This window comes from Oryctolagus cuniculus, chromosome 6 (assembly GCF_051225735.1).
Source record: "Oryctolagus cuniculus isolate XC-2025 breed Fujian yellow rabbit chromosome 6, ASM5122573v1, whole genome shotgun sequence".
In the NCBI taxonomy this organism is placed as follows: Eukaryota; Metazoa; Chordata; class Mammalia; order Lagomorpha; family Leporidae; genus Oryctolagus; species Oryctolagus cuniculus.
Window position 1 is genome coordinate 64,768,818 of NC_142872.1, and position 22,681 is coordinate 64,791,498.

General features: G+C 60.8%; 3 protein-coding genes across 4 annotated transcripts; 1 reads left to right on the forward strand and 2 right to left on the reverse strand.

Annotated features, from left to right (window-relative positions):
• The first annotated feature begins 536 nt into the window (after positions 1 to 536).
• Positions 537 to 11,669, forward strand: SLC34A1 (solute carrier family 34 member 1). The gene is made up of 13 exons (NM_001082673.2): positions 537 to 576; positions 1,510 to 1,646; positions 1,795 to 1,944; positions 2,032 to 2,160; positions 2,238 to 2,381; positions 3,202 to 3,313; positions 3,438 to 3,633; positions 3,727 to 3,822; positions 8,188 to 8,257; positions 8,479 to 8,646; positions 9,667 to 9,783; positions 9,900 to 10,024; positions 10,656 to 11,669. The coding sequence occupies exons 2-13, from the start codon at positions 1,529 to 1,531 to the stop codon at positions 11,157 to 11,159; spliced, it is 1,929 nt and encodes a 642-aa protein (NP_001076142.1). The 5' UTR covers positions 537 to 576; positions 1,510 to 1,528; the 3' UTR covers positions 11,160 to 11,669.
• Positions 11,670 to 12,466: 797 nt separating this feature from the next.
• PFN3 (profilin 3) lies at positions 12,467 to 13,488 on the reverse strand. Its single transcript, XM_002710428.5, has one exon. It carries the CDS (start codon positions 13,352 to 13,354, stop codon positions 12,941 to 12,943), a length of 414 nt encoding a protein of 137 aa, XP_002710474.1. The 5' UTR covers positions 13,355 to 13,488; the 3' UTR covers positions 12,467 to 12,940.
• Positions 13,489 to 14,185: 697 nt separating this feature from the next.
• Positions 14,186 to 21,513, reverse strand: F12 (coagulation factor XII). 2 transcript variants are annotated; one of them, XM_008255466.4, is made up of 14 exons: positions 21,385 to 21,513; positions 20,961 to 21,018; positions 17,863 to 17,962; positions 17,644 to 17,714; positions 17,272 to 17,382; positions 17,019 to 17,150; positions 16,791 to 16,895; positions 16,493 to 16,658; positions 16,164 to 16,378; positions 15,798 to 16,029; positions 15,436 to 15,572; positions 15,196 to 15,345; positions 14,552 to 14,700; positions 14,186 to 14,317 (listed from the first exon to the last, which is right to left on the reverse strand). In XM_008255466.4, exons 1-14 carry the CDS (start codon positions 21,439 to 21,441, stop codon positions 14,300 to 14,302), a joined length of 1,701 nt encoding a protein of 566 aa, XP_008253688.1. In that variant the 5' UTR covers positions 21,442 to 21,513; the 3' UTR covers positions 14,186 to 14,299. The 2 variants fall into 2 exon arrangements, with proteins under 2 accessions (XP_008253688.1, XP_008253687.1); XM_008255465.5 differs by having other exon boundaries at positions 14,186 to 14,467.
• Positions 21,514 to 22,681: the final 1,168 nt, after the last annotated feature.

Below are 22,681 nucleotides of genomic sequence, written 5' to 3' on the forward strand. Positions count from 1 at the left end.
GTCTGGCCACTCACAGCCTGGATCTACCACCCTTGGCCAGGCACTGGGCCCCTCTACAACTCAACGCTGTACAGCCAATCTGGGCTTGTCCCCTGATGCTTTCTCCAGCACCTGCTCCCTCTTCTGAGCTCCCACCCCACCCCAAGATGCCCAGATGGACCCACAGACACTCAGCTGAAGAGCAAGGCCACACTATACTTAGGGCACTTCCCAGGTAGTGCTATTGGGCCAGTAATGAGGAGAATGGACCAGAGCCACAGAATCTCTTCCCAGACCCTTGTATCAGGGTCCCTGCTGGGGGCAGAGGGTCACCTGGGCCCTCCTGTGTTGCAGTCCAGGCCCAGTGTCTGTGTGGGGGAGGGGAGCCTGACTTCAGACGCCCCCTGCAGAACCCACGATTAGCAATTAACTGGAAGGAATCTTGGGGGTGAGGTTAATTGGGGAAGAGAGGGAGGGCAGCTAGGATTCTAGAGACTTTGCCCTTGACCCGAGGGTATAAAGAAGAGGCTAGGAGGTTCTCGGGCTCCTGGAGGCTTCCTTGAGCCACTGAGCAGGAGCTGAAACACAGACGCCAAGGTGAGCCAGGGTCCCCGCATCCCCACCCGACCCCGTCTCGGCAGGAAACAGCCTATCACCTAAGCTCCGTTTCTGTCCTATCTGTGCCCTCCCCACTACCCCCCACTCCTATCTGTGCCCCCTCCCCATTCCCTCTTCCCACTCCTTACAGCATCGTGAGCGTCACAACCCCAACCCGGCCTGGCTCCTTCCCCTAGACTGCACTGGGAATTCAGCTCTGCACACTTCCCCACCCCAAAGCCAATGACCCCTGGGACAACAGAGGGGTCCTGAGGGAGGCAGAGCCCCCACTCCAATCGTCAGGAACTCCTGGATGGTGCGAGGGAAACCCCATTGGGGGAAGAAAGTGCTTGTTTCCTGCCCTGGAGAGGCAGAGCTCATGGGGAGGGGAAACCAGGAACCTGGGATACAGGCCAGGGCACCCTCCAGCAGTGTGTGCCAGGAGTGTCCACTACCCCCTGTGCAGCCCGGGGCCTGGGCCACACCTGCAGCGTCTGCTTCACCTCCTGGTCCCTGGCCCATCGGCCACACTTCCCTGGCCCCACTGCCCAGGTAGCACCACAGTTAGATGATCTCCCCGCCCCCAGATCCCACACTCTGCACCCCCCGTCCGGGGTGCTCTGGTGGCATCCTGGCTGTCATGCCAACATGCTCTTGGCTATTTTCTGTCTGGCAGAGGATTATTCAAGTTATGTTTGTCTCCCTACTTGCCAAGGGCAGGAGCTGAGTCACTGCTGTACCCCAACACTCAGCTCAGAGCCTGGGATGGAGTCGATTGCCGAATAAATGATGCCCAACGTTGCACTGAGCCCGAGTGTGCGTCTCCGTGTGGTCTGGGGGTTGGCGGGCGTGTGTGCATGTGTGCATGTGTGTGTGTGCCCCTGAGGTGCAGCTGTTGTCATTCAGCCTTGCTGCCACCCCCTCCCAATGCAGGTGCACACGGGTACCCAGGATGATATCCTATGGAGAGCAGCTGAGCAGCCCGGCTGTGTCCCCACCCCTAGTCCGCGCAGGACTCAGGGGCCCCATGATGCATGGGGCCACCTTTGCATATGTGCCCAGCCCCCAGGGTGAGTGCTGCTGCCCTGCCCTGGAGTCTGCTTGCCCACTGTTGCTTATTCTCGGAGGCAGGGTTTGGGGGGAGGCCTCAACACCCCTGCCTGCCCCCTCCCCCTGGGGCCCCTGGGAGCACCTGACCAGCCTCCCTCTCCTCTCCAGCTCTGCACAGGATCCCAGGGACCTCTGCCTATGCCTTCCCCAGCTTGAGTCCTGTGGCCCTCACGGAGCATGGCTGCCCCTATGGGGAGGCCCGGGAGCGACACGAGCCACTGCCTGCCAAGCTGGCCCTGGAGGAGGAGCAGAAGCCAGGTGGGCTGCCTGGTGGGGGCAACCTGGGTGTGGGCAGTCCCCGCCCCAACCCTGCAGCTGTGCTCATGGCTGACCTGCGCCCTCCAGAGTCCGGCTGGGCCCAGGAGCTGCGGCGGACGGCCATGACACTTCTCAAGTTGCCACTCATGGTCACCTTCCTCTACCTCTTTGTCTGCTCCCTTGACGTGCTTAGCTCTGCCTTCCAGCTGGCGGGAGGTAAGACCCCATTGGCGGGGACAGGGGTCAGGGGGACTTCCTGAAGGGCTGTGCACAACGCTGGTCATGCTTCCCAGGGAAGGTGGCTGGTGACATCTTCAAGGACAACGCCATCCTGGCCAACCCTGTGGCAGGGCTGGTGGTGGGGATCCTGGTCACCGTGCTGGTGCAGAGTTCCAGCACCGCCACCTCCATCATCGTCAGCATGGTCTCCTCAGGCTGTGAGTTGGCCCAGAGTGGGGACCGGGGCAGAGGGCCTGGGCAGGCAGAGTGGGGACTGGGGCAGAGGGCCTGGGCAGGCAGAGTGGGGACAGGGGCAGAGGGCGGAGATCGGGTCCTGGCACCACCTCAAGCATGGGCAAGGACGGGATCCAGGAGGGGCAGCCCCGGAACTGGGCAAGGTGGAAAACGGGGTGCATAGCCCCCCGGGACTGCTTTTCTCCATACGGCCTCACAGTCACTCCTTGGACCAGTCAGGGAAGCCAGAGAGACCAATCCTGCAGGCGCTAACGAGAGGATCCACAGAACTGGTTTCTATGGAGGAAGAGCTGCTGGCTGGGCCAGTCTGGGATCGTAGCACAGCCTCGCTGCAAGAGAGGCCAGGCTGCTCAGGCAGGAGCCAGGGCTGCGGCCATTGTTACAAAATCCTCTCCCTGGGGGCAGCCCCAGTTCTCCCCCTCAAGGCCTTTCCTCTTATGGGGTGGGGGCCTGCCCAGGTAACTGAGGATGGTCTCCCATACTTCAACTACTTGTGGGTGTGAACCACATCTACCAAGCACCTACACAGAGACACTGGGATTTGTGTTGGATTGAGAAACTGGATACAACAGCAGTCTAGGCAAGTGGGCACGTAACACTCGTCACCACCCTGGCCTGGCATGCACACACAGAATGACAGAGCGTGTCCCCCCACACAGTGACACGGGGCCGGGCAGATGTGTGGTCTGGTGGGAATGGCTGCCTTGCCCTGATGGGGACTCTGGGGGGTGAGGAGCTGGGTGGCCCTCACCCAGTTAGCTTAGGGGTCCCCTCTTTCACCAGTGCTGGAGGTGAGCTCTGCCATCCCCATCATCATGGGCTCCAACATTGGCACCTCCGTCACCAACACCATCGTGGCCCTGATGCAGGCAGGGGACAGGACTGACTTCCGGCGGTGAGGGGGGAGGGGGTGGAGGGTTTGTGCTTGTCGGAGGGTGGGGAGGAGACACCAGGATACCCCCAGCCCAAGCCCTGCCCTTGGCTCCGGCCTGTCCTGCAATGTGGCCTCCCCTGCCCAGGGCCTTCGCAGGGGCCACAGTGCATGACTGTTTTAACTGGCTGTCCGTTCTGGTCCTGCTGCCCCTGGAGGCTGCCACCGGCTACCTGCACCACGTCACTGGGCTCGTGGTCGCCTCCTTCAACATCCGTGGTGGCCGCGATGCTCCTGACCTGCTCAAGACCATCACGGAGCCCTTCACAAAGCTCATCATCCAGGCAGGGGCAGGATCTGGCATGGGGTGTGGGTGGGCAGCTGGGAAGCAGTCAGGAGTCTCAGCCTCACTCCCCCTGCCCATCTCTGGCCCATAGCTGGACAGGTCCGTGATCACCAGCATTGCCACAGGTGACGAATCCCTAAGGAACCACAGTCTCATCCGGATCTGGTGCCACCGAGACCCCGTGGAGGTGAGTCTCAGGCCTGAACCCTGGTAAGAGGGCTCCCTCTTCAAACATCAGTCTGTTGGATTCATTGTTCAAAATCTCCAGAAAGGTGGCACTTTCATTGAGACCGTGCCTGTGTCACACATTGCTAATTGCTCCCAGCCTCACACACTGCCCTATGCAGACATTACCAATCAATGGCAGTTGGGGTGTCATCGATCTAGTCCAATGGTTCTCAGGGTGGACTCAGACCAGCAGCCAGTGCCATGTGGGAATCTTAACCATGCAGATCAGCCTACCGTTCCCTGGACCCCCTATGTCACAAGACCCCCCACCCCGGGAGGGGCCCAGCAGCCTGTGTTTCAGCAAGCCCTCCGGGTCTGCACCAGGCTCAAGTGTGTTCTCCACTGTTCTAGCACAACTCTCTGGATTCACAGGCTCAGAGAGGCTGAGAAACTTGCCAGAGCTGAGGAGCCAGGGCCCTAGAGCATCGGGGGTTCTGTGACCAGCTCTGCCTGATGTGGGGTAGAGGCACACAGGAAAGCTGGCTCGGGGACGGGATGGGGCGCTGTGTGGAGACCCCTCGCAGACACCACAGCCGTGTGTGCGTGCTGCCATCCATGCTGCTTCTCTGGGACACCGCCCCAGGTGCAAGTCCCTGGAAGACCTGCTTGGATGGGCTGCACAGTCGGGGCTGGCCAGTACGCCAGGCTAACCAGGAAGCAGGCACTCGGGAACCATGAGCAGCTACCGAAAGGAAAAGCCTTCATCTAAATCACTACCCACTGCGTCTTGTCCTTGATTATTTCCTCCGAGCGACTCCGTTTAGAACAATGCTCAGGGAAACCCGCAGCCCACGGCACCAGCACCACTCTCTCCTCTCGCTGCTCCGTGTTACTGAGCCTTCATCCCCACATGAAGGGAAACCCTCGATCACCTCGCCTTGGATGAGCCTTTGCCTCTGAAGTGGCGTGCAGCTCCAGCTCAGCACCTCTGAGTCTATTCGAGGCAGTATGACATCAAAAAGCGCATGCAGGCAGCTTTATGCTGGCTCTGTGACCTCCCTGACACACCAGCTGCCTTCTCGCCAGCGCCCTGGGCACTCCCCGAGCTCTCTGAGCCAACACAAGCCTCTCTACTTCTGAGCAAAGCCTGTAAGGGGAGAGAGAAATCGCTCGCTTTCATCTTCACCGAAAACAAGCCGGGGAAGAGACGCGGCACTTGCTTCCTCTGAGCACCCCGCCTTCCACCTGCTGCTACATGGTCATTCCCGCCCCCTACCCCGGCCTCGGATGCAATGCTGCTGGGATGCCACCTGCAGGGTGCGTGTTTTCACTCTGACCACAGAGTCCTCCTTGTGCTGCCTTCCAAACTGCTCTCAGCGCCCCCAGCTGTCACCACGCTGGACCCGACCCAGCCCAAGGCAGTCTCCAGGGAGCCCACTCCACCGAACAGAGGCTGAGAGTCTGAGGCTTTGCAGATGGGGAAAGAACAAGCAGGCATTTTTAGTGTTCAAGCACGTCTCGCTGCTCCAGGGAATCACCTTCCTGTGCAGCCACATTACCGCCTACTGTCACCCAGATCGGCCTGGTCTGCACAGCATCTCTCCAGGACTTGTCACCTGGGAAGCCGGGATGGTCACATCCCCATTTCAGAGAGGAAAGTGCCTCGCTTAAGTTGAAGCAATTGAAGTAGGCTGCAGACCCTGGAACGATCCCGACTCCCGTCTTGCCTTTCCAAGACGCCCGTCGGGTGTCCTCGTGTCGCTTTCTCACACGGCCGGAGACCCTACCGCGGGGAAACCCATTCGGGGAGCGAGAGCCCCTGTTCGCCACCAGATGGCGCTGCTGGCAGCGTGCTCGCAGGTCTCAGAAGAACAAAGGCTGCAGGGGAAGCTACTGCGCAGGCCCACGTCCCGTGCTGTCTCCGAGGAAGGATTCCCGGAGCCGCCTCAGCGCCCGCTGGTCCCAGAGGTGTCTGCCTTATTGGAGGCATCCCTGCAGGCACTTCAACCCCAACTCCCGCTTCCACGATGCTACCAGCTGGCGCCAGCGAGAGGCGGGCCGCGTGGTGGACTACCCGGGCCAGCGGGCCAGCGTCAAAGCTGGGAATGGCTCAGCTGGGGTGCGGCTTGTTCATTCTGCTTCTCCCCGAGGGCTCACCAAGCCTCCCCACCCCCCAGGGCCAGGCAGGAACAGGGGCATGCTGGCAATGCACCCCCAGGTCCCAGGGCCCCCAGCTTTGTCACCCAGGCTGGAGCTTCTTTAAGAGTTATTTATGTATGTATTTGAAGGGTAGAGTGATGGAGACAGGGAGAGACGAAAGAGATCTTCTATCCCCTGGTTCACTCCCTGAACGGTCACAGTGGCTGGGGCTGGGCCAGGCTGAAGCCAGGAGCCCAGTACTCCATCTGGGTCTCTCTGCATCCGATCCTGCTTCCTGCTATGCACCTAGGAGACACCCAATGATGGTGTCTCGATGAGTCCTTGGGTCCCTGCCACCCACATGGGAGACATGGATGGAGTTCTGAGCTCCTGGCTTCAGCCTGGCCCAGCCCTGGCTGTTGTGGGCATTTGGGGAGTGAACCAGCAGGTGGAAGATCTGTCTTTCTCTCTGTCTCACCCCTTCTGTCACTCTGACATTCAAATAAAAATAATAAATAAATGTATTTTTAATGGAGTAGGGCTTCAAACCAGCATTGTGCTAGGAGATACAGGCATCCCAAGCAAGGCTGGACTTCCCACCTCCTCCCCCTGCCCTGCAAGAAAGCCCCAGGGCCTGCTCCTGCTCTCTGTCCCCATCCCACCCCTCCACCCCCACCCCGCTCCACCTCTGCACTGCTCTCTCATACTTCACTACCCCTGGGGCACAGCCAGGACCACACAAGTCCAACCAAGAAGACCAAGGCTCCACAATCCCTTAGGTCTTGGCCCTCAGCCCTGCCCTGCTCCTGACTCTGCCTTGCAAAGCTCAGTAGTGTCCTCCAGCCTCCCCAGATGCCACAGGCCCCGACCCCTGGACCCCTGGGCTCGGCCCAGGGTAGGTCAGAAGGGTATGAGTTGGTCAGGTAATTCCTCAGGGGGTCACCTGCTTCCCAGGACCCTCCCTACCAGGCCTGGAGCCCTCGGTCCTGACCCAGGAAATCACCCTCACACAACCCTGGGAGCCTGAACAGCCCAGGCAGGCAAAGCAAAGTCCCTCTCCTCTGCCTGCATGGGGCTAGCATCAGTTTCCCAGCCTGGTTTTCCTATCTAGCCCATTGGAGGTCATTTGCCCTTGGTTTATGGGCCTGCAGCTCAGGCCTCCAGGCTTGGCAGTACCCCAAGGCCTAGTGGGGGTCAAGTTGGGAACACACAGCGCTCTCCCCAAGGCAGCATGTGCCACGCAGGTGAACCCTAACAGTAGCAAGCGGAATGTCATCAGCGGTTCTGATGGCTGCCCTATGACACAGGGCTCAGAACAAAACCTGAAGGAGCTATGAACGCTGAAGTGCCAGCCCCTACCCTCGGCACCGGGGGAGGGCCCTGGGGGGGGGGGTGCTGAGCTCCCCGGGCAGAGATGGCTTCAGTGCCCAAAGCAGCTCCCAGAAGAGGCGCAATGTGAACAGGAGGAAGCTACAGCTCTTGCATTTTGCTTGGGGCCCCAAGACTGCAGGGAGGGGGCACTAACGTGCAGCCCTGGGAACAGCTGTCCATTGTGGAGAGGATTCCCTAGCAGTGAGCAGGGTGTCTGCCCATCTATGCCCCGCCCACTTTCTATTGTCACCGCTGGGTTTTGCTGGGCTCCTGGGGGGCACCAGTGACAAGACCTGGGCCACATTTTCTATAATGACTCCTTGACCCAGTGGGACTACAAATTAGTGGCCCGTGGACCAGGCAAGGCTGCCATACTGCCCCCTGCACTGTGAAGATTGGGAGATTTCACCTAAGGTATCAGAGCCGTGGCTTCCGATGGTGACGATGGCTTGGAGCTCAGGAGCTGCCGCCCCCATAGACCCAGCACACACACACCCACCTCCTCCTCTCCTAGCTGAGCTCCTCAGTTAGGCATCCTGCCCACCCTGTGGCCTCTGCGCCCGTCAGCAGCATCCAATGCCACTGAGCGTGGAGGAAAGTGGAGCCCAGAGCTGCTGGGTTTGGGAACCTGCTGGCCCCCAGGGAGCCAGGCCAGAGGGGTGATGGGGCAGACAGACTGTGCAGAGGGCCGGCCAGGCTCAGCTTCTCATGGGGCAAGCATGCTCAGCCACGTTTCTTTAGCAAAGGAAACAGGCTCAGAGAAGGCAAGTGACCTGCCCACCGCCGCAGAGTCAGGAAACCCCGTCTCCCCCGCCCCCACTTCAGTGCCAACCCCAGACTGCGTTTTCCTAAATCCACACTCCTCTTAATCTAGGCTTCCACCTCCATGGCCAGGGCAGAGACCAACATCAGCCGGACCCATGGAAATGCCACCATGGAGAAATGTAAGTGCCTGCGACACGGCAGGTGTCCCCCACGGCAGGGTGGGGCCGCCCCAGCCCAGCCACTGCCGCCTCCAGCCCCAGGAAGGGAGACTCAGGCCTTGGTCTGGAGGCCGAAGGAGCCCAGAGTGGGACCTGAGGCCCAGAGCCAAAGGGGTGGCCAAGGTGGGCAGTGGGGGCTGCATGTGGGGCCAGCTCCCAGAAGCTCAGCTACTCCCCTGCAGGCAATCACATCTTCGTGGACACGCAGCTGCCCGACCTGGCCGTGGGGCTCATCCTGCTGGCCGGCTCCTTGGTGCTCCTGTGCACCTGTCTCATTCTCCTTGTCAAGATGCTCAACTCCCTGCTCAAGGGCCAAGTGGCCAAGGTCATCCAGAAAGTGATCAACACCGGTGAGCAGCAAGCAGCGAGCGGCCCCTCCAAATCCTTCCAAAGCCATGTCCTGCCCCTACCATCTCCTGGGCCTGTATTTCCGCACGTGAACACAGAAGGGATCAGACCAGGCGATTTCAAAGTCGCCTGGAGGGTGAGCCTCAGGGCCACCATCCCGGCAGGTGCAGCTTCTCAGAGGCTGTAGACAAAGTCACGAAGCCACTTGCAGGATGTGGGGGATGCAGAGGCTGCTTTCAGGGGCTCAGAGCCCAAGAGGGCAAGGTGGGAACGCAGGATAATCGCAGAGAACAAGGAAGGTGGCTGCCAGGGAGACAGCAAAGATGGCAGCTGAGGAGTGCGGCACAGGCTGCTTTGATGGGCAGCGGCCTCTACACGCGGTCAGGTTGTGGACCAAGAGCATTCTGGGTGGTGGGAGCAGCAAGTGCCCAGGCTCGGGGGCAGGCTCGTGGCACAGAAGAGCGGCTAGCAGCACGGCAGTAGAGGAGACTTCAGGGCATGGCCAGAGAAGTGAGGGGGCCGGGCCAGACCTCAGGGCCTCGAGGCTCTGCTCCCAGCCTGGCAAGGGTAAGGGGAGCCATCAGGGGGTTGGGGCGGAGGCGACATCATCCGACGTTCATGGTAAGCTTCACTGTGAGCCTTGGGGACACTGGCCCTGGGAGTGGCCTGTGACAGGCGCTGGAGGAAAGGGCACTGTGGTATCGTGGGGGCCCAGAGAGGGGAGACACCAAGCCTGCAGGTGGGTGGGGCCAAGGAGGGCTTTACTGCCAGGTGTCTGGGCCGTGTCCTGAGGATGCACACTCAGACACTGAGTAGGGTCTTGTGGGGAAGCTGCGGGCCCGGCCAGGCAAAGGCATGGCGGCCTGGGCACAGCAGGTGGGAAAAGGCCTCTCGTCCACGATCAAGAGTGAGTGGAGGGCACTGAGCAGGGGCCTGGCCTCGGACGCCTGCTGCCCAGGGCAGGCCCTGCTCTCCCAGCCCCCTCTGCTGACTCGGGCTGCTGGCATGGGCTTTCCTTGCAGACCTGCCTGCCCCCTTCACCTGGGTCACGGGCTACTTCGCCATGGTGGTGGGAGCGGCTATGACCTTCATTGTCCAAAGTAGCTCCGTGTTCACCTCGGCCATCACTCCACTCGTCGGTGAGTGCCTGGCCGAGCCAAGGTGGGGTAGACTGAGGACAGCAGGCTGGTTGGGGGGGAGCTTGGGGAACCGCATCCTCTTCCCCTACCCCACCCGGCCCCCTACCCCCACCCAGGCTTGGGAGTGATCAGCATCGAGCGAGCCTACCCTCTCACACTGGGCTCCAACATCGGCACCACCACCACCGCTATCCTGGCTGCCCTGGCCAGCCCCCGGGAGAAGCTGTCCAGCTCCTTCCAGGTATGTCTGGGAGTGGCCCCGCCGGAGAGGCAGGATGGGGCTGGGCACGGGACCCAGCGTGTGGCCACAGGTAACAACTAGGTTCTGACTGCCTATTAAGAGCCACTCGCTATGCCATGTGCAAACCAGCATGGCCAAAGTCAACCTGATTCCTCCCCCAAACACATCAGCACATGGCAGGGAGAGAGACACTGCTCAGTAATCTCACCACGAACCCTGGCAAGGGGGATTGCACCAGGAGCAAGCGGTGCTGAGGCAGACCTGGCTCAGTCTGGGAGGAGAACAGTGGGGGTAGGGGAAGGGTTGGGTGCAGATAGCAAAGGGGGGCTGTTCTGGAAGCAAAGGAGTGACTGGCAACTCACAGCCTTGAGCCAACCAGAGTCCAGAGAGATCTTGGAGCTGCTGGGGATCAATGAAATCACTTGGGAGCTCCCGGGAGAGGTGACAGCGGGGGAGTTCAGGGAGTGACAACATACAGCTACTCAGAAGCATCTCAAGTCTTCAGTGCAGCCAGCGTGGGGTGGGGGTGGGGTGGGGTCCGGGTCACCGCAACCTTAAGTGGTGGCTATACCAGGCCCCACATGGGAGGTGGGAGCTGCTTACCTCGGTCTCGCTGCCTGCGCCCCTGCAGATCGCCCTGTGCCACTTCTTCTTCAACATCTCGGGCATCCTGCTCTGGTACCCGCTGCCCTGCACACGCCTGCCCATCCGCATGGCCAAGGCGCTGGGCAAACGCACCGCCAAGTACCGTTGGTTCGCTGTCCTCTACCTCCTCGTATGCTTCCTGCTGCTGCCCTCGCTGGTGTTTGGCATCTCCATGGCAGGCTGGCGGGCCATGGTAGGGGTGGGTGCACCCTTTGGGGCCCTGCTGGCCTTCGTGGTGCTCATCAACGTCCTGCAAAGTCGAAGTCCCGGGCGCTTGCCCAAGTGGCTGCAGACGTGGGACTTCCTGCCACACTGGATGCACTCCCTGCAACCCCTGGACCACCTCATCACCCACGCCACCTTGTGCTGTTCCAGGTCCGAGCCCCGCTCACCCCAGCTGCCTGCCAGGGTCTTCCTGGAGGAACTGCCCCCCGCCACGCCCTCCCCCCGCCTCGCACTGCCTGCTCACCACAATGCTACCCGCCTCTAGACCATGGGCCCAGACTGCTGCCTGGTGCAGGTGATGGCCCATGCACGGAGCCCAAGGTGGCAGGGCGGAGGGCTGCGTGTGCACCTGAATGTGCATGCACGCCACCCTGGGCGCCTGTCCTTAAGCATGTGACACTTGGGGGTGACTGTGTGTGCACTTGAACCTGTGTAGAAGCTGGCACGTTTGAGTACATGTGTGTGCAGATGCACCTGCGGGGGCACTGAGTGCAGGCTGCCGGGTATCTGGGTACGATTCTGGGTCCTCTGCACCTGTGGGGAGGCCTGTGATGGGCAGGAATAAGAGTGGGACTGAGTACATGACTACAGCCATTTGCTGATGCACAGATGTGGGTGACTGAGTCACTGACTGAATTTCCACCCCCTCCCTGCCACCTTCCTTTGCTATCCCACTCTCATCGTCACCCAGGTCCTCCGCACCTCTCCAACCCCCTTTGCCAGCACTACCTGATAAGAAACGAGAAAGGAATTAAACTCTCAGTGTGCATTTGGAAGTCTGTTTGCTCTCCAGCCATGGGTAAGACGGTAGCGCTATCCCCCCACCAAAGTCTCGCTGCAACAGCAGGCTGCCCTGGCCGGAGGCACACAGTTGCAGAGGTCATTCCTGCAGGCTCCCCCTAGGACCCGCCTGGCCCTGTGTTGAATCCACTCCTCAATGCAAACTCCCTGGAAGCGTGTGGGGGCCCGGGACCAGCCCAAGGCAGGCGTGAGGCAGACTCTGCAACTCCATTTGCTGACCTGCCTGCACCCTCCGGTTTCCCCCTGTCCTCTGAACTCACCCCTACACACTTCCCCTCGCTGGGACAGGAGCAGGTTGCAGAGCAGTGATAGGTGCAAGTCTGGCAGGGCCACTGGAGGAGGCACAGGGAGGGTGGGAGATGGGCCAGAGGCCAGGCTCTGGGCCCCAGCACGTAGGACACAGGGGCCAGACACCACCCCTCTCATCTTTACCTTCCATCTTTGGGCATAAACCAGGCCTCACTTACACTCACCCGGGCTTTCCAATTCCTCCTTCTCCTAGGGCATCCTGGGGCTGAGGTCTGCAGAGTGAGCCGCAGGGCCTGGGGGTGGGCAACGCTCCTCCCTCTAGTCCACAGACTCTTCTCAGGCCCTGGACCCCAGGGAGGCAGCAAGCAGGGAAGGCAGGCTGTAGGACCCCACACCTGGCTGGGATGGTCTTGCACATTTGTCTGCTCAGTAGGCTCCCCTCTGAGTATATGGGGCGTTGTGTGCCAGGGGTAGGGTAGGGGCAAGGGGGGAGGAGATGCAGGGGCCCAGGACCCACAGAGCTGCTCTCCAAGCCTCCAGCCGCATCCCATCACTCACTCCCCAAGCCTTGCTAGAGCTCTGCCCAGTGGAGCGGAGCCTCTCCGACTCCCTGACCACACAGCCCCTAGCGGGTGGCTGCCTGTGGACAGGTGTTGGCAGCTCTTTGTCCTGCCTAGATGTGCGGAAATATCTGGAAACAAGACGCTAAGGCCCACACCCTTGGACTTTCTCGGTTGCAGGGTCCCTAGGACTCTGGCAGGGCGCCAAGGAGCCTCCCATCAGGCCACAGGCCTCTGCAAAGTGTAAGGGCAGGTGGGGTGCAGGTCCCCTTAGGGAGCCCTAATCCCAGCCTCACCAGGTAGCTCTTTTGCAAGGCTCTTACCAGAAGCCGTTTTCCTTATTTGCAACCCCCCAGGCCCGTGCGCGCGCACACACACAACAGGAGCGTGAATCTGCGGCTCCCCGGATCACAGTTTATTGGGTCTGGCTGGCCGGCTAGGCGCCCTGGGTGCGCAACCCGCGGATCAGCTCGTGCACGGTCTTGTTAAGGAGGCCGCCATGCACGCCGCGCCGGCCCATGAGCACCAGCAGCGCGCGCGGCGTGTGGCCCACGCAGACGGCGCGCCCGTCCAGCCCCTTGGTGCGCGCGTCCAGTACGCCGTCTCCCTCGGCCAGCAGGTAGTCTCGGATGACGCAGCAGCGGCGGCCGGCCACGCTCAGGCCCGCCTGCAGGAAGGTCTGTCGGTCGGGCCCGGTGAGCACGCCCACCTCCTGCGGGGAGATGGCCGCCAGCAGGCCCCCGGGCCTCGACGCCCACACGCAGCGGTTGTCCGAGTGGCCCACGATGGCCACGTCGTCGATGCGCTGGTCCCGCAGCACCGCACTGATGTAGCCCTTCCAGTCGCCCATCCTGCTCGGAGCGCGCCCCTCCGCCTGCTTCGGAGAGAGAGGTCTCGCCGCTCCGGCTCCTGGCGCTGGGGCGCGTGCGAGTGCGGGACTGTGACGCGCTGTGGCGTCACAGAGAGGCTACTTGGGCTGGAGGGAGTCTGGCGAGGGGGGTGGGGGTGGGGGAGTTCTAAAGTTAGCTTGTGGGAGAGACAGAGTCGTCAAAGTAACCCACGGACGCCAACATCTAGGTGAAAAAAGAGGGATTTAAGGACAAAATGACGCCGCGTGCCTGGACTGTGCACCCTCGCAGCCCCTAAGTGCAGCCGGATCTCCAGACCGCGGGGTCCCAGCTGGAGCTTCTGCAGCCTAAGCATTGTCGCGGCCAACAAGGTGCAGGGCAACCCCGGTGACATTCTGAGCAGGCAGAAGGGCGAGAGGAGCCGCCGGCCGGTCCTCCAGCTCTACCCGTGGTTTTCCATCGCGGTTGCGCATGCCATCACCTGGGGAGTTTTGGAAGCGTCCTGCTCTCCACTCCCCGTGCCTGGAGACACCGAGTTAACTGGCCCAAGGTGGGTCTTGGGCATAGAGAAAGCTCCCCGGGTGACCCCGATGCGCAAACAAGGCTGGGATCTGCCTCTCCGTAGACTGCAGGTGTGCCTGAATTTCTCGTGAGCGGTAACACGCGGCCACCTCGCCCAGGGTGTGCCACACAGAAATGTGAGCTGGTTAGGGACCTAAAACGCGCGTGTGGCGATCTCACAGGCCCTGTTATCTGCAAGCTGTGTAGAAGCAGTGCGCGGGTTTTCGGCCTGGCGTTTCCAAGCGGACCCCCGGAAAGAACTGCCCCTCACGGTTTTCCAAAGCGCTTTATTAAATTCCGGCGCCTAGCGCAGGCTGGCGGCGCAGTGGGGGAATGGCCATTGTCCTCGCCGACCACGATCACGTCCTAGACACGTCTCCGGGTGCTCAGGAAGCGGTGTGCTCCTGGATCCATGCCAAGTAGTTGGCCACGTTAGTGTAGACGCCTGGCTTGTAGCGGTCTCCACAGCCCGAGCCCCAGCTGATGATGCCTCGCAGGGTGAGCCTAAGCTCAGCGGTCCCTTCCTCACACACCAGAGGGCCCCCGGAGTCACCCTGAGTCGGGGACACGCAGTTCAGCGCCCTCGGCCTGGGGTCTGCTGGGCTGGGAGGAGGCGCCAAGCCGGCCCGAGGGCTCACCTGGCAGGCGTCGGTGCCGCCCTCCAAGAAGCCAGCGCACAGCATTCCAGGGAGGATGGCGGCTCCGTGCACATCGGGGGCCGAGCAGCGCTCCAAGGGGATGAAGGGCACCTGCGCCTCCTGCAGGAAGCTGGAGTATTCCTCCGCCCCTGCCGACCCAGAGCGTCTTCCAGGCAGCCGTCCGGACCACGCCCCCAGGAGGGGCGAAACCGGGCCGGCGCCCCGACGCTCGCTCCGGTCCTCACTCCGTCGCAGCAAGCGCGACAGCGAGGCAGTGACGTTCACTCGGTTTCAGGGGCCCAGAGAGGAGCAGGGATTTGCAAGGGCGGAGCTCCAAGAGGAGCCGGCTCCTTGGGTCTCAGAACCCGGCTGCCGAACTGGTCCTCTGGCTGCTGGAGCGCGCAGCCAGCGTCCTAATTAGCTTTTGCAGCCTAGCACCCAGAGGCAAGAAGGAAGTGCCTTCCCGGTACCCTCAGGAGACCTGGGGACCCCAGCAGTGAATCCCAGGCCCCCGGGGAGAGCAGACTGCAGAGACAAGGACCCTCCCTGCATTCTCCCAGAGCCGCCTCCCCTGTAGGCATCCCGGCGCACGGGCCCCAAACTTGCCCATAGGGCTCCCTCCCGCCCTCAGCTCCTGCGCCTACCCTCATACTGGTGGCCCCAGCCAGCCACCTCGCAGAGCGCCGTCTTGGACTCGGGAGTTTGGGCGGCGCCGCTAGGCAGGCACACCGGCTGCACGTAAGGCGACAGGAGCGCGCAGCTGCCGTCGGCGCTCTCCCGCAGGCGCAACAAAGCTAACCCGGGCGGTGAGAAGCGTGAGACGGGGCGCTGAGGCCTGGAGCCCACCGTTCCCCCTCGCACTCCCAGGGGATGCCCCCACGCACCTAGGTCGTGCTGGTAGCTGTTGGGCGAGAAGGCCTCGTGCAGGCGATAGGAGCGCACGGCCAGCGTCTGGCACTGCTCGCAGCTTTGGTTATGGCGGCTCTGGCCCAGCACCACCGTCAGCTCCTCGGGCGCCGGCCTATGATCGCAGTGGGGGACAGGCCGCGCCCCTGAGCTGAAAGGCCCGGGGGAGGGGGGCTGCTCCCGAACCCCTTCCTGGCTTTCCACTTGCTCCTGGAGAGCTCCAGAGGGGCGCGGAAGGTAGGGTTCAGGCTCGGGTTGGCGTGCTTACCAGGCTCGGAGGATGGAGGAGTAGGTTCCCCGGAGGGGCGCTGGCCCGGGAAGGTGGGGTGGGAGTACTCACCGGTCCTGCAGGCAGTGGGCCGCCGTCAGCACCCAGCAGGAGTCGATGAGACTGCCGGCGCAGAAGTTGTGGCCCCAGTATAGCGCGGCCATATAGGGGTGTGCCCCGGGGAGAGCGACTAGCCCGCCGACGACACGGCTCAGCGAGGACAGCCGCTTACGGAGCCGCTGTCCGCAGCTGAGCGAGTCGGCCCGGGATAGGGGAATTTGCAGCTGGGACACCTCGGGCGAGGCTGTGGGAGGAGTCCAGGCTGAGGCCAGGAGGGCCCTGGGGGTTGGCTGGAGTCTGGCTCGACTCCTGCCCCCTGCTGGAACTCGCCCCCACCCCCGCCCCAGGCCTCCCTCGCTGTCCCCGCTCCCTAACTACCTGGGGTGGGAGCCCGCGGTGGCGGCTGCGTGGTGGGCTGAGGCTTCTGCACTGCGGAGGGCGGGGGCAAGGGTAGGTTCTGACGCTCAGGAAGGACCTGCACTGGAGGTGTTGCCTGGGTTGGAACCTGGCATGGCGCCAGGTCGCAATACTCCCAGCTCAGCCGGTCTCCGCTCAACACGAAGCACCACGGGCGGATGTCGTTGTCCGGATTCCTGTAACCACGGGGCGGGGGAGCTGCTAGAGAGTGAGGGGCCACAGACGGCCCTGAGGTACCGGGGAGGTGGGGAGGGGGGATAACACCTTGCCCCGCCCCCACTCCGGCGCACCGGCAGAAGGCGTGGTCGCCCAGACCCCGACTCAGCGCTTGTTCTGCAGTCATGTTCCGGTAGGTGGCCTCCGAAGCCCAGGACTGACACGAGGCTCCTGAGAGCGTGGTCCTGGCCAAGCCCCGGTAGCTGAGCCCGCGGTCTTTATAGCAGTTGGCCTGAGTGTCTAGAGAGAGAGACTCTGGCAGCCCGTGGGTGGCTCTCCCGCCATCGCAACCGCTACCCTATTCGTCCTCCCTCTCCCAAGCCCTTCCCACGTGGAGGCGGGACTTCTGCTTGGCCTGAGACCCTCACTTACCCAAGTCGCAGAAGGGTCCTGTGTAGGGTGGGCGGCAATGGCACAGGTGGTGTCCCTCTGCCACTAGGCAGCTGCCTTGGTTCAGGCACTTGTTGGTGGGGCACGCTGGAGGAAGGAGGGCACTGAGACCCCTTTGCTAAGGCACACCCCCCCCCAGCACACCCCTGCCAGCTCCTCCTCCTGACCTCTAGCCCCAGTCCCTGGCCAGGTCCCAGCCAGTGCACTCACCCTGGCTGGCCAGCAGCTTGCAGTGGGCGTCGGGGCCCTTGCAACGGCATTTGGCCACACCTGCCCGCTCGAATCGGTACCACATGTCATTCTCGTGGAAGAAGCGGTGAAGCTGGGGCTCAAAGCATTTCTCTGGGGAAGATGGGGACAGTGGCCTCAGCAGAGATCCAGGAACCTCTTTGGTCGGCCGAGCGCTGCCCCTCCCTCCCGGGTCCCCGCGCCCACGCCCCCCGGGCCTGCAGCATCTGCTTGCCTCTCTGGCAGTGCTTCCCAGTGAGGTGTCCCGGACAGAAGCAGTGCGGCCCCCTGGGTGTGTTCACACACGTCCCTCCTTTGTGGCAGGGGCTGTGTTTGCTGCAATGATCTGGGAGATGGGCACCGGGAGGAAGAAGGCAGGAGCCTGAGTCAGGCCCCTACCTGAACCCACTTGGAACCATGGAACTTGAAGCCTCCAAGCCTTGGTTTACCCACCAGCAAAATGGGACTACTCCTCTGGGCTTCTGAAAGGTGTTCTGGAGGGAGGGAAGGGGCTGGGGCTAGGATCCCAGGTGTGGGGGTCTGAGGATACCCAGGAGAGTAACTGGGGGAGGGAGGCCCCCGCCACCCTGGTGGCTGTGAACAGCACCTTTCACATCCCTGTGCTCCAGGCAGTGTGCCCATTGCTGGTCCCGATCAAAGTTGGGGGTGGTAGCACACCTGGAGAAAGACATAAGGCTCCCCTGCTCTGCCCAGGGACCCGGCCCACCCTCCCTCTCACAGTCCCCTCTCTCCAGGGCTCCTTGGACAGCAGGAGGGGCAGCATCCATCCCTCCCGGGCCCCGCTGCAACTGCGGAACAGTCTTACCAGGGCCGAGGGCCTGGCCGGCCTTTGTGAATGCAGGTGTGGTACAGCTGCCGGTGGTACTGGAAGGGGAAGTGGCAGGGCTCCCCGGTGACCGTGAGCACTGCAGGAATAGCACACGTCCGAAGACTTCCCAGGTGCCCGCCTGTGCAGGCTCCACCCCTCGGGTCTAGTTAGGGAAGGACAGACCCTCAAAAAACCAGAGTGTGTTCAAGACATTGTCTTGCGTAAAAAGCCAGCTTCAGGGGGCCGGCGCTGTGGCATAGCAGGTAAAGCCACCGCCTGTGGTGCCAGCATCCCATATGGGTGTGGGTTCAAGTCCTGGCTGCTCCACTTCCGATCCAGCTCTCTGCTATGGCCTGGGAAAGCAGTAGGAAATAGCCCAAGTCCTTGGGCCCCTGCACCCATGTGGAGACCCGGAAGAAGCTCCTGGCTTCAGATTGGCCCAGCTCCTGGATCCTGGCTGCAGCCTGTCCCATCCCCAGCTGTTGCAGGCACTTAGGGAGTAAGGCAGTAAATAGAAGTGCTCTCTCTCTCTCTCCACCTTTTATTTATTTATTTATTTATTTATTTATTTATTTATTTATTTTGACAGGCAGAGTGGACAGTGAGAGAGAGAGAGAGAGACAGAGAGAAAGGTCTTCCTTTTTGCCGTTGGTTCACCCTCCAATGGCCACCGCGGCCGGCGCGCTACGGCTGGCACATCGCGCAGATCCGAATCCAGGAGTCAGGTGCTTCTCCTGGTCTCCCATGGGGTGCAGGGCCCAACCACCTGGGCCATCCTCCACTGCACTCCTGGGCCATAGCAGAGAGCTGATCTGAAAGAGGGGCAACCGGGACAGAATCCGGCGCCCCGACCGGGACTAGAACCCGGTGTGCTGGCGCCGCAAGGCGGAGGATTAGCCTAGTGAGCTGTGGCGCTGGCCCTCTCTCCACCTTTTAAATACATAAAAATAAATTTAAACTTAAAGAAGTTGGATTTCGGAGTGAGACTGTTGGAATATTCTTGATTCCACCACCTGTTACCTACATGAGCTCAGGCAAGTTCACAGCTCCAAGGTCTGGAAGAGTGCTTACCACAAAGCTGGCACTTAACAAGTGCCAGCCCATTGGACGCTGAAGTCACTTAGCCACTCTGAGCCAAGAGCAAGCATTTGATGCAGCTGTGAAGTCGCTGCTAGGCATGCCCACGTCCCTGCATTTGAGTCCCAGCTCTACTTCTGACTCACCTCACTGCCAGTGCGCACTCTTGCAGGCAGCAGACGGTGCCTCAAGTGGCTGGGCTCCTGCTACCCACAAGGGAGACCTGGCCTGGCCCAGCCCCAGCCAATGCAGGTGTTTGGGGAGTGAGCCAGCAAATGGGAGAAATCTCCTCTGCTTTGCAAATAAGTAAATAAATAAACTTAACAACAGGAGCAAGATTATTAAAAAGAGAATAATAGTGCAGTCAATCCCCATTATTCACCTACTCCATATTTGCAAATGTGACTACTTGCTCAAATGTGTTTCCAAGCCCCAGATGGGTGCTCGTGTATTTTTACAGCCGCTGAGTCTCACAGAGTGGTGGGAAAGTGCCTGTCCCCAGCTGAGGTTCAAGGGGATGTCCATTCTCACAGGCTCATGATGCAATGTTTTCACATTGTGTGCTTTCTGTTGTGATTTTGCTGTTGGAAACGGCTCCCCAACCTCTTCCTGCAGTACTACATACCATTCCTTGGTGCAGGATAAAGGTATAATCGCCTTCTGGAGAAAATGTGTGTTGCAGAAGTGTCAGTCAGGCATGAGTTATGGTGCTGTTGGCTGTCATTCAATGTTACGGAACCAGCAACAGGTATATTACATTAGCTGTCTTTAAATAGAATCCCATGTAAAAGCAAGGTTATGAGAGGCTGGTGCTGTAGCATAGCAGGTAAAACTTCTGCCTGCAGTGCCAGCATCCCATATGGGCACCAGTTCAAGTCCCAACTGCTCCACTTCCAATCCAGCTCTCTGCTATGGCCTGGGAAAGCAGTAAAAGATGGCCCAAGTCCTTGGGCCCCTGCACCTGTGTGGGAGACCCAGAAGCTTCTGGCTCCTGGCTTCGAATCAGTGCAGCGCTGGTTGTTGTGGCCATCTGGGGAGTGAACCAGCAGATGGAAGATCTCTCTCTCTCTCTCTCTCTCTCTCTCTCTCGGCCTCTCCTTCTCTGTAGCTCTGACTTTCAGATAAATAAATATTTTTTTAAAAAAACACAGTGGCACTTCCTGGGGCCAAACCAGGACCAGGATGGTAGAGAAAGATGAAGGATCTGCATGGGATCCACAAGGTGCAAATGGGGTGGATCGAGGGGAGGGGGCACCTGGGCAGGGGGTTAGGCCAGGCCAGGGCATCAAGCTTGAGTCAGGCAGGAAAGAGGAGAGCAGTTTATCTTGGCCGTGGGTTGGATTGTGCAGGGCTTCAATGTCATGCAGGCAGAGAGAGAGAGAGAGAGAGTCCCATCCAACGATTCATTCCTCAAATGCTTGCTGGGCACTGAGCCTCCCAGGGTCCTCACGAGCAAGAAGATGGAATCGGGGTGGGGGGCAAGTCAGGCGCCCTGACATAGAGCAGGTGCCTCAACCCCCAGGACAAAGGTCTGCCCCTACAGTTAGCGCTTGTAAGCCCTTACCACGCACCAGGCTCTGAGCCCAGGGCTTTATGCGGCTCAGCAGCTCATTTCTCTTTCTGAAACGGGGAGACGGAGCTCGATGAGGTTGAGCCGCTGGCCCAGGGTCACCAGGCTCAGCAGTCACAAAGCCGGAACTCAGAGGCACTTTGGGCCCCGGAGCCTCCTTGTGCCTCCAGGCCCTGGCCTCTGTAGGGCACGACTCAGGGAAGGAAGGGGAGGGGAGATGCTGGGGGAGCCTGGGGGAGCAGGTGCGGTGGCATCAGGGCACACACCCTGGCCCCTCCCTCAGTCAACAGCCCAGCCCTGCCCTCGAGGGGACACAGCGCACCACCACCCTGCATCCTTGGTGCCTAGAGTGCCCAAGATCCTTCCCCTACCACAAGGGCTCATGCACACACACACACACACACACACACACCCCGAGAGGTCTCAGAAGGGAAGCCTGGCTACTCACCCATCATGTGCACATCTGCTCTTTGTTTATGTCCCTTGGGGACTTTCCAAGGGGGGATCTACAGGAGGAGAGAAAGCAAGGGATTTGCCTAGAAAAGCACAGCCTGGCCCCTGATCCCATGTTCCACCCCAGCTTCCTCTCCTAGCCTGGACAGGCTGGCATTTCCTCACAGGACCAGGACCCTTCCTTCCTCCTCTCATTGTCTCCTGAAGGCCCCCAAGACGGGCAGGGCCATGCCTTCATGTCCACCAGCTCCACTGTCCTCCTGCTTTGCCTGTGCCTTCTGCACTGGTCCCAGTTTTCCATGCAGGCCTGCCCATCACTGGCACCACTAGGCCATGGGCAGCGGCCAAGGCTGTGATGGAGACACACACCCCCCGCCCCAGAGCCATGGTGGCACAATCCTGGTTCTCACAGCCCTCACCGTAAGCACGGAGTCCAGGCTCATCAGCAGGGACCCCAGCAGCAGCAGGGTCCTCATGGCGTCCGTTCTTTGGTGCAGTGGCCTGCCCAGGAGTCCAGATCAATAGGGCTGGCCAAAGGTCTGGGAGGCCTGGGAAGTGGAGATTGGTCAAGCTGCCCTCCTGGGCATGGCGGGGGCGGGCACAGGCTGTTTGTGGAAAGCCAAGCAGAGCAGCTTCCTCGGGAGGCCCCCAGGGGAGGGTTGGGAGGTGCAGGCAGGGCTAGGCGAGGAGGAGCTAGGTTTCCCCTCTTTGCTGGGTAGTGAGACTGGAAGCAGGAAAGGGGCCATTCGTACATTCCAGGTCCTTTTGGGCATAAGGGGTTAGGGCGGCCGGAGAGAAGCTCCCCACTTTCGGGATCTTGGAACCCATCGGGAAGTGTACTAGTTTTCTGCTGGCGCATAAACAGATGATCACAAATTTGGCAGCTGCACACAGTGTTCGTGCGTTATTTGGTAAATCTCTAGCTCAGAAACCTGGTACTGCATGCCTGGCTTTTCTCTTCAGGATATCACGAAGCTGAGGTCAAGGCCAGGTTCTGCGGAAGATCCACTTCCAAGGTCACTCAGGTGGCTGGTGGAACTCCTCTCCTCTTGCTGCAGGCTGAAGTCCCTGCTGCCCTGTGGGCTGTGGCCAGGAGCCACTCCCAGCTCCTGGAGGCTGCTTGCATTTCTGTGCACGCGCCCCCCTCCAGTTGCAGTCAGAAACAGACACGCTGCTGTGTTAAGAGGCGCTCATGTTTTGCATCTCCTTTGCCAGGAGGAGCCTTGTCTCTTTTAAGGGCTCACTGGATTAGGTCAGGTCCCCCAGGGATACTTTCTCCAAGATCAACCAATTTAAAACCTTAATTACTTCTGCAGCTTTTTTTTTCCCCACAGAAGCACCTAGATTAGTCTTTGAATAACTGGGAAAAGATGCACACACTGCAAGTGGTGGAGGTTTTGGGAGGGAGGGGCAGCTTAGCATTTTACCAAGCTGGGGATTTACATTCACAAAAGCAAATTATAACGAGGACCCTAAACCAAGGGGCATGACAGTGTGCTGCTGGAGTGCGAGACGGTGGGGTGAAACCAGGAGCCAAGAGCTTCTTCCAGGTCTCCCACGTGGGTTCAGGGGCTCAGTGATTTGGGCCATCTTCTGCTGCTTTCCCAGGCACATTAGCAGGGAGCTGGATCGGAATTGGAGCAGCCGGGACTTGAACCGGCACCCATATGGAATGCTGGCACTGCAGCCAGAGGCTTTACCGGCATGACACAAAGG

Coding starts and splice junctions, on each gene's coding strand:
- PFN3 (XM_002710428.5), bottom strand. CDS start 13,354: ATGGGCGACTGGAAGGGCTACATCAGTGCGGTGCTGCGGGACCAGCGC.
- F12 (XM_008255465.5), bottom strand. CDS start 21,441: ATGAGGACCCTGCTGCTGCTGGGGTCCCTGCTGATGAGCCTGGACTCC. Junction 17,715..17,862: donor CGGCCAGGCCCTCGGCCCTG/GTAAGACTGTTC, acceptor GTCTTTCTCCAG/GTGTGCTACCACCCCCAACT. Junction 15,346..15,435: donor CAGCTACCAGCACGACCTAG/GTGCGTGGGGGC, acceptor CGCCCGGGTTAG/CTTTGTTGCGCCTGCGGGAG.
- SLC34A1 (NM_001082673.2), top strand. CDS start 1,529: ATGATATCCTATGGAGAGCAGCTGAGCAGCCCGGCTGTGTCCCCACCC. Junction 8,258..8,478: donor AAATGCCACCATGGAGAAAT/GTAAGTGCCTGC, acceptor ACTCCCCTGCAG/GCAATCACATCTTCGTGGAC. Junction 9,784..9,899: donor GGCCATCACTCCACTCGTCG/GTGAGTGCCTGG, acceptor ACCCCCACCCAG/GCTTGGGAGTGATCAGCATC.